Source organism: Carcharodon carcharias, chromosome 31 (genome assembly GCF_017639515.1).
Source record: "Carcharodon carcharias isolate sCarCar2 chromosome 31, sCarCar2.pri, whole genome shotgun sequence".
NCBI lineage: Eukaryota > Metazoa > Chordata > Chondrichthyes > Lamniformes > Lamnidae > Carcharodon > Carcharodon carcharias.
In genome coordinates this window covers 6,412,856-6,427,168 of record NC_054497.1, presented here as the reverse complement: position 1 = coordinate 6,427,168, position 14,313 = coordinate 6,412,856, and the positions used below count along the sequence as shown (strand labels likewise).

The 14,313-nt window shown below is 42.4% G+C and overlaps 1 protein-coding gene across 1 annotated transcript in view; it reads left to right on the top strand.

Moving 5' to 3' along the window:
* Window positions 1-13,884, top strand: part of LOC121271494 (F-box only protein 47-like) — a 42,931-nt gene extending 29,047 nt beyond the window's left edge. The window contains exons 10-11 of the mRNA XM_041177477.1: window positions 457-616; window positions 13,772-13,884. Of these exons, the coding sequence (XP_041033411.1) occupies window positions 457-616; window positions 13,772-13,884 (273 nt within the window). The remainder of the gene's footprint in view (window positions 1-456; window positions 617-13,771) is intronic.
* Window positions 13,885-14,313: the final 429 nt, after the last annotated feature.

Sequence of the window (14,313 nt, the reverse complement as noted above, 5' to 3'; positions counted from 1 at the left end):
CATGACCAAAATTGTCTCACCGTCAATTGTAAGGCCCCAATATGGGATGACTTTGAACAAGTCCTATTGAGGGCACAGCACAAAATGTCCCTGAATCAATAAAATTGGCATTAAGTTGGCAATCCTACTGAGAGAGAATGTAAGATTGGCTGGTTGGGGGTGGGGAGTTGAAATGTTAACTTTTGCTTCAGGTGGTATTCTTCAGAGGCTGGGTTTATGGCATATTGTTGGGGCAGAGTGGGGTCAGCTTTACTTTGCACCTGATCTCTGATCTGATTCTGATGAAAGGTCACATTTGAGATGTTAACCCTTTCTTTCTCTTTCAGATGCTGTGTGGCCTGGAGTGCATTTTCTGTTTTCAAATTACAAGCAGAGTTTTACTTTTTATTTAATATTAATCCCTAGCATAGTGTTTGTGCTTGTAGTAGATACCAACACTTTGAACTTTGTGTATAGGTATGTGAAAAGGATGGGTACTGCATGGACTGGACTGTGAAAATGGTTCATAGAATCTGCAAGGTGATACCCAACAGTGAAAGCAGGTGGAATTTTCTACAGGCTATTGAGAAGGTCTTTGCACGGGTTACCATGGATATGATTGAATCCTTAATGTTTAGTGAGTACATTTAATTTATATATTTTTTAATAAGTCAGGAAATAAAGAATCATTTTTGGTACAGGTGTTCACTGTTGGTTAGGGAGGGGGTTCTTAACTTCTGTGCCAATGTTCAGCAACTGTTTCTGGGCAAAGACACTGCTTCACCAACATTGGCTACGAGAAAAGCAACAATTTGTATCTATATAATGCATTTAACAAAATAAAACATCCTAAAAGTGCTTCACAGGGGCTTATCAAGTAAAAAGTGGGTGAATTTGCAAATAACTGAGGTAAGGTTCTCAGCAATCTTCTGAACATGAACATAGAACTCTTCCCCTCATTCATATTTTAACCAATTAAGTGAAAATCTAACTCTGTGAAATGTAAACTCATATATATATCACTCACCCATCTAATCCACTCAACAACTACTCACTGGTTTTTCTTGCTCAAGTGTTCTATTGTTTCAACAATCTGACTTTCAAAGTTTAACTTCTGTACAAGTCAAGGGGATGTTCATTCTATAGTAACCTTTCTAAATTGCTGAGGTGATAGCTGGGGTTGTATAACTTAGAATCTGCTGAATTACCCCATCTCCATCTGATTTATCTTTACTCTCATTGGTCCAGCTAATTGTTGACTCAACTTCCATCAGCCTTTCAGGCAACACATTTCAGGTCAGAACAACTTGGTATGTAAAAATGTTTCTCCTCATTTCCCCTGGTTCTTTTGCCAATTATCTTAGACCTGTGTTCTCTGATTACTGATCCTTCTGCCAATTGACAGTTTCTCCCTATCTCTCAAAACCCTTCAAGATTTCGAACACCTCCATTAAATCTCTCTTTTGCCTTCTCTGCTCTAGGGAGAAGAATCCCAGTTCTTTTAGTCTCTCCACAGAACTGAAGCTCCTCATCTCCAGTACCATTTTAGTAAATCTCCTCTGCTCTCTCTCCAAAGCCTTGACATCCTTTTTTGAAATGATTCAAAACAAAAATCAGCTTCAAAGATCCAGAATTAAAGTATGAAGTTCAAAAACACTTAAGGACTGTGGATTAACAGACAAGAGTTCAGCCAATTGGCTAGTAGTGTGCTTACTAATGGCCAAAGTGCTTGCGAGAAAGCCACATTCAAAGAATGGTTATGTGGTTATGTTGGCAAATGAGACTGCTCCTGGGGACTTGCAACAAATTTTTAACTAATATATAATATTCAAGATTAAAGAATATGTAAACTGATTTTTTGAAACCAGTACTGACATTGGGCTTTTAATTCAGTGAATTTAAAACCCATAGGGAATTCAGGAGAAACTTCTTTTTTCAGGGTGGTTAGAATGTGGAACTTGTTACCACAGGAAGTATTTGAGGCAAAATAATACATTTAAGGGGAAGCTAGCTAGATATGGGAGAGCTTGTCGTGCAGTGGGCAGTTTCCTTGCCTCTGAATCAGAAGTTCTGGGTTCAAGTCCCACTCCAGGGATTTGATGGCCATGGAAGGAGTATGAGTATTGTGGCCAAACTGACTAATCCACTGTGGCCAATCCATCCAATATGCCTATGGCAGGCAGTAAGAGTGGGAGAATCTCCTTGTCAGTCATGCTTGATGTGGAGTGGTACCCCTCAAGCTATAGCCTCTGGTAACAGGCTGGTAACCTGTTCCAGGGAAAAACTAGCCTTGGAAACAGATGTGCTATTAGATACAGGAAAGCCTCTAAGTCTAAGATGAGCATGAGTGAGGAAAGGAATAGAAGAATGTCATGATATAATTAGGTGAAGAAGGGGATAAGAAGCTTGCGTGCAGCATAAAAAACAGATCTACCCTGTTGTACCAAATGGCCTGCTTCTGTAAATTCTCTGTAATCTATTATGACATCATTAGTCAGATTGCTGTGAATGGCCTTTATGATATCATAAGCTTAGCTACAGTCATTGACTGTTGTTTTCAGGCACATGCTAACAAACAAAATTCACAGGTCAATCAAATCAAATATTCTTTTAAGGACCACTTGGTTATCTGTGATCTGAACAATTTGAAGTTAATGATCATGGTAGGTGGGGGAGGGTGGCAGGGTTGGGGAAACTGGGAAGGAGAAAGAAAGTAAATCAGCGACAATAACAACTTACATTTATTTAGTGCCTTTAGGATAATAAAACCTCCCAAAGTGTTTATTGGAGGATTGTAAAACAAAATATGACACCAGGCCACATATTAGGCCAGGTGACCAAAAGCTTGGTGAAATAGCTAGGCTTTAAGGAATGTCTTAAAGGAGGAAAGAGAGTTGGAGAGGTGTAGGGAGGGAATTCCAGAGCTTTGCTGGGACTAGGCAGCCGAAGGCACTGCCATCAGTAGTGAAGAGATTAATATGAGCACAGGGTATCTTGAAGGTTGTAGGGCTGCAGGAGATTGAAGAGAAAAGGAGGGGTGAGGCCATGGATGGATTTGAAAGAAAGGATGAGAATTTTAAAATCAAGCCGCTTCTTGACTAGAAGCCAGTGTTGGTCAGTGAGCACATGGGATAGTTGAGTCTAGAGATAACAAAGAAATGGATGAGGGTTTCAGCAGCAGATGAGCTGAGGCAGGGGTGAAGTCGAGCAATGTTATGGAGGTGGAAAAAGACTTAGTGGTGGCGTGAAAAATAGTCATAAGCTCATCCTCGGGTCAAATGTGATACCAAGATTACCAGCAGTCTGACTTGCCAGGGAGAGGTATGGAGCTGGTGGCTAAGGAATGAATTTTGGAGTGGGCACAGAAAACAATGGCTTTGATCTTCCCAATATTTAATTTTAGTCCAGGATTTCACAGCATGAAAACAGGTTTCTTTATTCTTTCATGGGATCTGGGTGTCATGGGCGTGACCAGCATTTGTTGCCCATCCCTAATTTCCCTCGAACGGAGTGGCTTGCTAGGCCATTTCAGATGGTAGTTAAGAGTCAACCACATTTGCTGTGCTGGAGTCACAGGTAGACCAGACCGGGTAACGATGGCGGATTTCCTTCCCTAAAATGGCATGAGTGAACTAGATGGATTTTTATGGCAATTGATGATAGTTTCATGGTCGCCATTACTGAGATTAGTTGTCAGTTCCAGATTTTATTAATTACATATAAATTCCAGCAGCCGCTGTGGTGGGAATTGAACTCATGTCTCCCAAAAGCATTAGCCTAGACCACTATATTATTAGCCAGTGACATTATCACTACACCACCGTCTTCCCCCGAAGCGCTTTCTAATTCAAAACTCCTTCATATTGGCAATCAGTGTTTGGGGAATGATGCCAATTGAATCGGAAAAGTTAAATGATGAAAAATGGTAGTAGATTTGATTCATGGGGCTGAATTTTACCGGCCCCCAGAAGGCAAGGAGAGGGATGGAGGCTAAAATTGAGGCTCCCTGACCATGTCCCGCAGTCAGAGAATTTTACCAATGACATGACTGGAATTGAAGAGGCTACCTGCACCAAGGAGGCAGGCAGCCAACTTCTACAAATTAATGCCCAATTAGGGGCCATTTAATGGTGCTGTTGGCATTTTGTCATTAGCGGATCAACCCCCCTGCCTTGTAAGGAGGCGGCCAGTTAAATGGAGGCAGCCTCCCAGTGGCAGCCCTGGGGCAAAGGTTTATAGACAAAAGAGGGGGCCACAGGCAGGGAAGACAGTACCACAGCCCCAATGATTTCCCGAGAAGCAGTTTCCCTTCTTGCCTCAGCCCTGTATATTTTTTAAAGATATTTTTTGCCTACCTTCTGTAGGCTGTAGGGCTCTTAAGTGGTGCTGCTGATGCTGCCTTCTGATTGGCTGCTGCCCCTTAAAATGTCAGGCCGTCCACCCAATTGGTAAAATTCATATTGTAATTTCGTAATATGGATTAGTTTTATTGTGTTCATTCAGCCTGTTTATAATTTGAGTTCATATTTGTTTTTGTTCCCCTTGTTGTTTCTTCTACTCAAATAATTTAGCCCATATCCCCCAAACTTAGTAGAGCTGAAATTCATCTTGGGCACTTGTGCAAAATAGCGTAAACAAATCAGCATATTTTACATTTGCGCATGATTTTCTTTTCAACATCAATGGCAAAGTAAACCCAGTGGAGTATAAAGCGAGCTGTCGATTTGCTTTCACCCATTTTGTACAAATCCACCCACCCCAGGATCAATTTTACCTCCAATGTTTCTTCCAGAAGTTTGAAGCATTAGGTGAGAAATTGAGTGAAACTATTGGTAAACTGACTATTAATCTTGCGTTGAAATAAATTCTGCTCCCTTATGTGGTTTCAGAAAGCTTGTTCCATTCTTGAGTCCATGTCATCCTACACCCTCTAACAAATGCAGAATAAAAAAAAAACAGTTCTGTCCATTACAGTAATTTATCCTGACAGCTCCTGCTTCCTCCAATGCAGCCTTGCAGCTTTCCCTTACCTAAAACAAACGACAGAAAAATATGATAGCAATTATGACAATCGGCTTAATAAACTACATGTGGTGAAAAATGGCAAGATTTCTTGAATGACTGCACGCAAATAGAATATATTTGTACAGGAATTCATCTAAATACTTTTTATAATCCCATCCCACCCCATCATACTTCTGTTATTTACCACTTATCCTTATTAGGGAGAATTTCAACCCACCCCGCCTATTGGGGTCGGTGTGCAGTTAAAATAGCTGTAAAAAGACCTACCGGACCTTTCCTGCTTGATTCCTGCCCGCTATTACATTAACTAGGCCTCTTTGTTAGGTGTTAGAGGTAGACACCTACATACATACGAACATACGTAATAGGAGCAGGAATAGGTATTCTGCCCCTCGAGCCTGCTCCACCATTCAATAAGATCCTGGCTAATCTGTTTGTGTTTTGAGTTCCACATTCCTGTCTACCCCCGATAGCCTTTCATTCCCTTACCTAACAAGAATTTATCTACCTCTGCCTTAAAAATATTCAGTGACCCTGCTTCCACCTCCTTTTGAAGTAAAGAGTTCCAACATCGCACAACCCTCTGAGAGAAAAAAATTCTCCTTATTTCTGTCCTATAAGGGCAACCCCTAACTTTAAAACAGTGCCCCCTAGTTCTGGACTCACCCACAAGAGAAAACATCCTTTCCATATCCACCTTATCAAGACCATTCAGGCTCTTTTATACTTCAATCAAGTCACCCCTCATTCTTCTAAACTCTAGTGGAAATAAGCCCAGCCTGCCCAGGTCTTGCTGCATCTGTGCATGGAAAGCTTCACTATCTGAGGGGTTGTGAATGGAACTATACAATGTGCAGACGTTAGTGAAAACCCCATTTCTGACCTTATGATGCATGGAAGGTCTTTGAGTAAGTAGTTGAAGATGGTTTGGCTTAGGACACTGCCCTGAGGAATTCTTGCAGCAATCGCCAAGGGACAGAGATGATTGATTTCCAACAACTACTATCATCTTCTTTTATGCTAGGTATGTCTTCACCAGGGTAGAGTCTTCCCTGATACCCATTGACTTCAATTCTGCAGGGCTCTTTGATATCGCACTCAGTCAAATGCTGCTTTGATGTTGTGAGCAGTCACTCTCAGCTCTGGAATTCTGCTCTTTTGTCCATGTTAGGGCCAAGACTTTAATGAGGGGCAGAATTTTCTCTTCCAAAGACTGTATGGTGGCCGGTGGGTTTCGCGGTGCGTTTCTCACTGGGTGATGGGGTAGGAACTCGCACCTGGTTTCATGCTTGGAAGCTCATTAATTATGCATCAGCGAGTAGCTCGTTGAATCACATGGGGGCGGGGCGGGCAATGATTCATCCACTCTACCATTACCTAATAGAGTTGAAGGTCCGGGTGCCACATTTAAACACCACCCGAACACACAGTACTCTCAGCAGATCAGCTGGTTGTCAGGAAAAGCCTTGCAATGTCTGCACCAAGGAAGAAAGCTGCACTGAGGTTCAGCAATCACTCCCTTGAGTCCCTCATATGTGCAGTCCGCCAGCATCTCGATGTCCTCTATCCAAGGGACGGCTCCAGGAAGCCCACCAGTCTCACCTCGCCAGCCTGGGAGACGGTTACAAGGAAGGTCAGCTCGTTGGGCACCTGCCCAAGAAACGCAATCCAGTGCAGGAAGAGGACGAATGATCTCTTCGGCTCCGCCAGAGTAAGTCAACCTCCAGCTCGCTCCAATCTCTGGCATCATGCACTCAAAGGGTTACACTGCTCGGGGTTCTCACACAATATTAGCGGGGGACACATCAGCACTAATTGTCTCATGGACACTTTAACATCACCAGCATCTCATCTATCATGCTCACAAACTCAATCTTCAGTTCTTACTGGGGAGGGCTAGCACACATAGCAGACATGCGTGCTTCCCAACCTCTCCTCCATCTTTTCTCATCACATTCCATTCCATTTATCTTCGTGCAGGCTAAGCTTGCCCACAACCGCAGGGTCATATCCCAAACGAGAGGATGGAGGGCAGACACCCATGAGCTGATCCACTTTGAGGAGGATGCTGCCGAGTTGGTGGGCGACAACAAGGATTGCTCCTGTGGGGAAGGCGAGATTGGCCTCCCCCAGCAAGCCAGCCTGGATGAACCATCCATGAGTTGATCACATCCTGATAATTTCAGTGAGTGACATACAATGTTGTATTCTGCCTGCTTATGAACTATATTTATCTTCTCTCTCTCTTACAGGCACTGGCAGGTCCAGACAGACCACCAAAGGCTCAGACGGGAGCCTTATTAATATATGCTAATGTCTATAGTACTCCAGTGCCTTTTCCCCAGTTTAATGGGAAAGAAGAAGAAACAGTCTTCTGCAGTAAATTAGTGATAGATGGTGGTGTACTGATAATGTCACTGGACTAGTAATCCAGAGGCCAAGGCTCTGGGGGCATGAGTTCAAATCCCACAATGGCAGCTGGTGGAATTTAAACTCAATTGATAAGAAACTCTGGAATTGAAAGCTAGTTTCAGTTAAGGTGACCATGAAGCTAGCATCAATTGTCATAAAAACCCTCTGATTCATTAATGCCCTTTAGGGAAGGAAATCTGTCATCCTTACCTAGTCTGGCCTATATGTGACTCCCGATCCACGGCAATGTGGCTGACTCTTAACTGTCCCATGAAATGGCCTAGCAAGCCACTCAGTTCAAAGCCAATTAGGGATGGGCAACAATTGCTAGCCTTGCCAGTGACTCCCACATTCCATGAAAGAATACAAACTTTTCTTAAGTGGGGCCAGGATGAATAGAAATGCTGTTTATCTACATGCAAGTCCTTCCTCTTCAAATGATGATGAAATGAGGGGGAGGGAACACAGTAACCAATGACAGGCAGGACGTTTCCTTGATCTTGCTTGTTTTGAAGTATTTCAAGGGGTCTGGCATTAATGTTGAGAACTTCCAAGGCACTCCTATTGTGTCCCTACATCTGTTGGTTCAACGTATAGCTGGTTATGATGATGGAGGCTGGTACTGGAGATCACGGCATATAAATCAACCTTTGAAGCTTTGAAAAGTCCTTCCAAAAACCAGGGTCGACTAATATGCTGAGTATAAAATGTGTACCACTGATGTTGGTGTAGGGAAGATCACCATTTTGAAATGTGAAAAAAAGCAATGTAACACCGGTAATTCAAATTAAATCAATGTGAATGAATTCATTCCACAAGGATATTTTAACTAAAATCAAAATGTTTTAAAAACTGGCGAATTCATTGTCTTTTGCATCTGAGGCAAAGATTTCATTGGAACCCACTCTGGATCAGATTTGGCATTTTCGGTTTCAGGTTCACCCCTCAACAACAAACCATCTTTCCTCTCCATCCATTAAATTGGATAGTCCACATTTTTTGAATGATCTGATGACAATCTACTGTCCCTCCGACAATGCGGCACTCCCTCGGTACTGACCCTCTGACAGTGCGACACTCCCTCAGTACTGACCCTCTGACAGTGCGGCACTCCTTCAGTACTGACACTCTGACAGTGCGGTGCTCCCACCATTTTGAAATGTGAAAAAAAGCAATGTAACACCGGTAATTCAAATTAAATTAATGTGAATGAATTCATTCCACAAGGATATTTTAACTAAAATCAAAATGTTTTAAAAACTGGCAAATTCATTGTCTTTTGCATCTGTGGCAAAGATTTCATTGGAACCCACTCTGGATCAGATTTGGCATTTTCGGTTTCAAGTTTGATTTGATGACGAAACCACAAAAGCAACAAGTAGGGCAGCATGCATGTTTCCACTCTTTGTGAAGATTTTTTCTCCATCAACCATCTACCTATTCCATTCGGCACAAGCATGAACCTTGAACGGCTTGTTGAGGCATACATCCAAAGGTTGAACTACGGATGTTGGACCCCCAATATTTGCAATTCAGATGTTATTTCTTCGCAAGCGCCTTCTGATCTCATCTGTTATCTGGGATCTGAAAATGTGTCACACTAATAAGCTGCATTCTTTCCGTACATCACCTTGATGTCTATTCTACACATTACTGATCCACAACTTCACTCCATCCTAATCCCTTCAACCATCGTCATAAGCATGCACAAAAACTCCTTCAGGGAACTTGATTTTTGGCATGGTTTTAAGTTTGAAAATTAGCATAGGCTTTAATTGCATTCCATCAGCCATGCAGACTAGTACCACTGTGAATCTTGTCTTCTCATGGCCTGTGGTTTTTACTAGAACTGTTTTCAAACCCTTCTACTCCACAATTTGGTTGTTGGGAATATTGAAATTCATGGGCATTTCATCCATGTTGCTGATGTGACTTAATGGGTATTCATGTTTTTGCCGCTGTCTGATGATGAATTCCTGGAAGCTGGTAATTTTGGCACTGAGGTCTTTTGGTAGTCTTTGATTAATCTTGGTTATTCTGCCGCAACACTAGACATTTTGGATTTGTAAAACAGCTACACCAACTAACTGTTGCTCTGAAATATTTGCTGGATGCTGGGTTTGATTTGACCCACTTAAGTATGTATATGTTGTAAAGAACATATCTTTTTGTTTCTGTTGGACTGGGGACTAAAATGACAATGGCTGCAGTTGAAAGACATGTCTACTGTACAGTGCGAGAGATATATACAATGTTGCTGTCCTGGAACAGAGTGTGCCATGAAAGACAGGATAGTATTGAGGAGGAGTCCGGTCTAATGAGGAACTGCCTGGCAACAACGTTTAATTGGCTCCTGACCAGGGTTTGTGTGAGAGCAGTGCAACAAAATAGCTCCTAGCCTGAAAAGAAAAAGACCTAAACCTCTTGCTTCTGTGTGTGTCAGAGTCCAGTAATTGTACAATAATAGCTAGCTGGCTTTTTCTCCTCATATCTCTATAACCTGCTCTCTCTCTGAAAACTCCTGTCAAGAGGCAAAAGGGAAAATCACTGTTAGAGACATTAAAAGAAAAAGCTCAACCAGTGAACTAAAGACTGAAAGTGCTGGGAAGATCACGTCTTGTCATCAACAAAAAACTGAAAGGAATTTGGAAGACTGATGAAAATCAGCCCATTGACTCCTATACTCTGGAATTGGTGCAATTGAACTGTTTTCACTCACCCATAAAATCCATGTTTTTGTGTGTCCTGTACGTGTGTGTATAGCGATTTAAGAAGGGGTAGAGTTTAGGTTATAGAGTTAGAAATTAGCAGTTCATATTTCTTTCTTTTGCCACTGGTTAAAGACAATTTGTTCAATAAACAGTTATTTACTTATTAAGTTTGCAAACCTGCTGTACAATTCTGTTAACCTAAATTAAACAATTAGGTGGTTTGATCAAACTTTTTTACATTTGTCGCGGTTGGTGGAGCTGTGGGGCTTGATATTGCAGCGCACTATCCCCAGTGAGTCGTGACAATGTGCATTGCGTTTCTAGTGATGATGTAATCATTTGACGATTTTTGAAGACCCATTCCAATACATGCTTCTCAAGATCAGACCAGTGGCTGGCCCCTGTTCTCATGGCGCATTTCATCTTAGGCATCTACTTCAGGGCAGTTTCCATCTTCCATTCCCACATCAGTTTTTTGGGAACACTGAGTTCCCAGCGTCGCAGCGCGGTTATTTCACGAGTTAGCAGGTGTTGTGACTTTTAACTTGAAACCAGCTTTGTACTTTTTTCTTTTTGCCAGAAGACCCATTTCTGTTTGTTGTTCGCCATTTGCAAGTCTGCTCTGTCTGCATGTGTTTTAAACTTGCATCTTCTTGGCAACATGGCCCGTATCACCTGCTTGATCCCAGGCACCAACTTATAAGATGAGTAAAACATGCATTTCTGACATGAAAAATTGAGGCCGGCTCCTAAAGCGAGTATAGCATGCCTTAGCAGAAAAAAGGGAGGTGGACTTATAAGCAGAGTATAGTCCTAAACATGATTCTTGGCACAGAAAAAGTGGGGTCGTCTTCTACACCAGGTTGACTTACATGCCGCGATCAACAGTAATTTTGGCTGAAGGATTTGGTGCCCCGAGGCTGCTTAGCTAGCATTGTAGTTCGGATGTCCAATTTGACCTGCAGCCCCCAGATGTTAGTGGGGTCTAAATTGCAGCATGATGTAGGCTGACTTCTTGTCCTGATAAAAAGGTTTGTGAATCTTTGGAATTCTCTACCCCCCCCAGATCTATGGACCTTCAGTTGTTGAGTATATTCAAAACAGATATCAGTTGATTTTTGGATGCTTTGGGAATAAAGCGATAAAGGTAAGGTGGAATTGAGGTAGAAGATCAACCGTGATCTTCTTTCTAACTTTATTAGAATTATTTATCAAGAGGCTTGCAAAGCCATTTCAGGGGGCATTAAGATTCAACTGGAACTGGGCTGATGTACAGGCCGGACTAGAGATGACAGGCTCCCTTCCCCAAAGGGCAGTAGTGAACCAGTGAAACTTATACCAATCCAACAGCGTTCAGTTGTTTTTCTGGTGGTGGTGTGTTACAATTCACTCAGGGAGAATGTTCTTCACGTCGGTGGGGAGTTGTGCGCAGGCGGGTGTGGAGCCAATCAGCGCCCCAATTGGCTGGGTGCTGCCATTTTACGTGGGTGCGCCAATTAAGGCCCACCCAGCATGACTCGCGCCTGGAAGTGCTGAGGGCTCTCTGTGCGGACCGGAGGTTGGCCTGCGTCGGGAGTGTGCTCTTTCACGTATGTACGCGAAAGAGCTTAGAAATCTTACTGAGGCACAGAGGTGCCTCAAGGAGATTAGTTTTAAGTTTAAACAGTCTAATAAAGTGTTGTAAAAATTTTTGTGATGTGCCCCCTCATGTGAAACCGTCACATGAGCTGGGACATGTGCATCAATTTTAATAAAAATTTTTCTGAAAATTTTAAATCATTCATGAAACCTCAGTCCGCCTGTGGATGAGGTTCCATGAAAAATGCGAAGGCCGCCTGGGCTCTTCGCCTGCCCCCCTGCCAACCTTAAGGTTGGACGGGCTGCTCAGCTGATTGCCTTAATTGCTTTTTAACAGCCCTCAATAGGCCTTTGACAGTTCGGCAGGTGCACAGCTGACTTGGCTGCGGGCCTGCGGAACTGAAAATCTAAATGACGTGCGGTGGCGTCAGGATGCACGCCCAACGTCATCCCACATTATTTTACGCCTCGGCGAGCGAGACCCGCCCCTGAAGCGAGCTGAAGATTCTGACCATGTGCCTTTTCTACACGTGTAATAGTCTGGAGTATCCTGCTTTCTACCCTTTATGTCACCATTAGCACATCCTTCAGCTAATATCACCACCGACAACACCCCTTTCACCTTTTGTTTATGACATCTTTGGCAATCTCTCCTTTGCCTCCTCCTATCACGGGCCCTCTATCCAACTTCACCTGTTCAACCCCCCCTTAAACAGCTTATATTTCACCACATTTCTATTTCTCTTTAGTTCTGATGAAGAGTCATATGGACTTGAAACGTTAACTGTCTTCCTCTCCACAGATTTTGTCAGACCTGCTGAGTTTTTCCAGCAATTTTTGTTTTTGTTTCAGATTTCTAGCATCCGCAGTATTTTGCTTTTATTATAGTAGTCTGGAGCTATGGATAGTGATGATAGAGGCTCCAATGTTCTTTCCATCACATGGCTGACCAGGAATCTCTCCCACTCTTATTGTCTGTCATTGGCATATGTTGGAAAGCAGGATTTGCAGGTTGATACTCAACCTGTTTATGTTTTTCAAGTACTGGGCTATTGTCATTTTTCATATTGATTTTGTTGATTATTTCTGTGCAGACATGCAGACAGAAAACTCTCATGACATCAATAACCAATGGAGAACAGTGCTAAACCTGATAACATGACCGGTTTTATACATATACAGTCGATGAGTCGAGGGACATGCCCACAAATCTGTGTTAAGCGGAGCTCCGTGATAGACGAGGAGGCCTCATTCCCACATGAATGGATCTCTATGTAACCTGGCATGCCTACGAATGTGGCCTACATCAAAAACAACATTAGCGATACTCGAGTTTAGTCATACTTGCAGGCTTTGCACATTCTTTCACAGGGAAATATGGATGTCAAATGATAGCTTACTCAACGCTCCATGATTTTGTGCTCTTGTGTGGTCTAACTCTGCTCTGATTGGTTGGCATGGTGTTATGACAAGCTTATACAAGATTGGCCAATCTGGAGCTTCCGGTGTGGAATTTCGGTTTATCACGGGCATCATTCTATGGGATTTGCTATTCTGCCAGCAGGATTGGTTGACAACTTTGACATAACTGGAATTTCATGTCACCTGAGTTTGACTCAATGCAATTCGACTGTATACATTTGAGATGACATGATCACTGAAATAAACCCAAGTTAATGACTGTACTTGTGCCCATGTTAATCTAGTTTCCTCACACTGTCAAACCAAGTAACAATATCAAGAAATTCCTCCCATAAGTAGGCAAAAAGCCTTGGAGACAAAATAAATCATTGTTCTTGTTCCTGATTGTGTTATTCAGTTCCATTTACTCTCCTGGGTCTGAATATTGGGAGGGGGTATAAACAGGCAGATGCGATATCACCAGTTTTGTGTTCCTGCCCAAGTCGAATTTACTTCTATAGAAATTAACAAATGGACTTTGCAGCTGTGTTATAGTTTTTGTATGGGTTTCTGTTACTGAAAGTAATTCTTTAAATGAGATGAAGTGTAATTAAATTTGCTAATCCGATAATGGCTAATTTGCCGCTGCACTGTTTGTGTTGCAGGCGGCCTTGATGAAGACGAAGGCGTAACATACAACATGTACAATATGGTGAATGCTCAAGCAGAGTTTCATAAAGAAGTCATGCTTTGTGCTTTCAGCAACATCCTAACGTGAAAGGCATTCTTGAAATCAAAAGTAATACTTTATATAACCTAACCTATTGTCAGACCAAACAATCTTCTGCATTCCTTTTTTGCTTATATTTCCCTGGCCAATTGAGAAAACAAAACAGTTTTCCTTTCACTTGGGGCAGCATTCATTTTGAGCTCTAAGAGTAAAACTTACTCCAGAGATCAGTGTGGTTAATTCTTGAACCACCGATTTTAACTGTTAGAGGTGTTGGAGAGCTCTGCATACCTGTTAACTGGTTTTGGTCTGGACGTTTAGGTAATATCCATCCATCCCATATTCATGCTTTCCTCTTGGTTATTTCCTTCATGAGTCCCTCTTTCACTATGCTTCTGCTTGAGGGATTCCTCGATCTCCTGGAGCACTTTAAGATTCCTCAAAGAGTCGATTGTTTCTCTGTTCTTAATGCCGTTG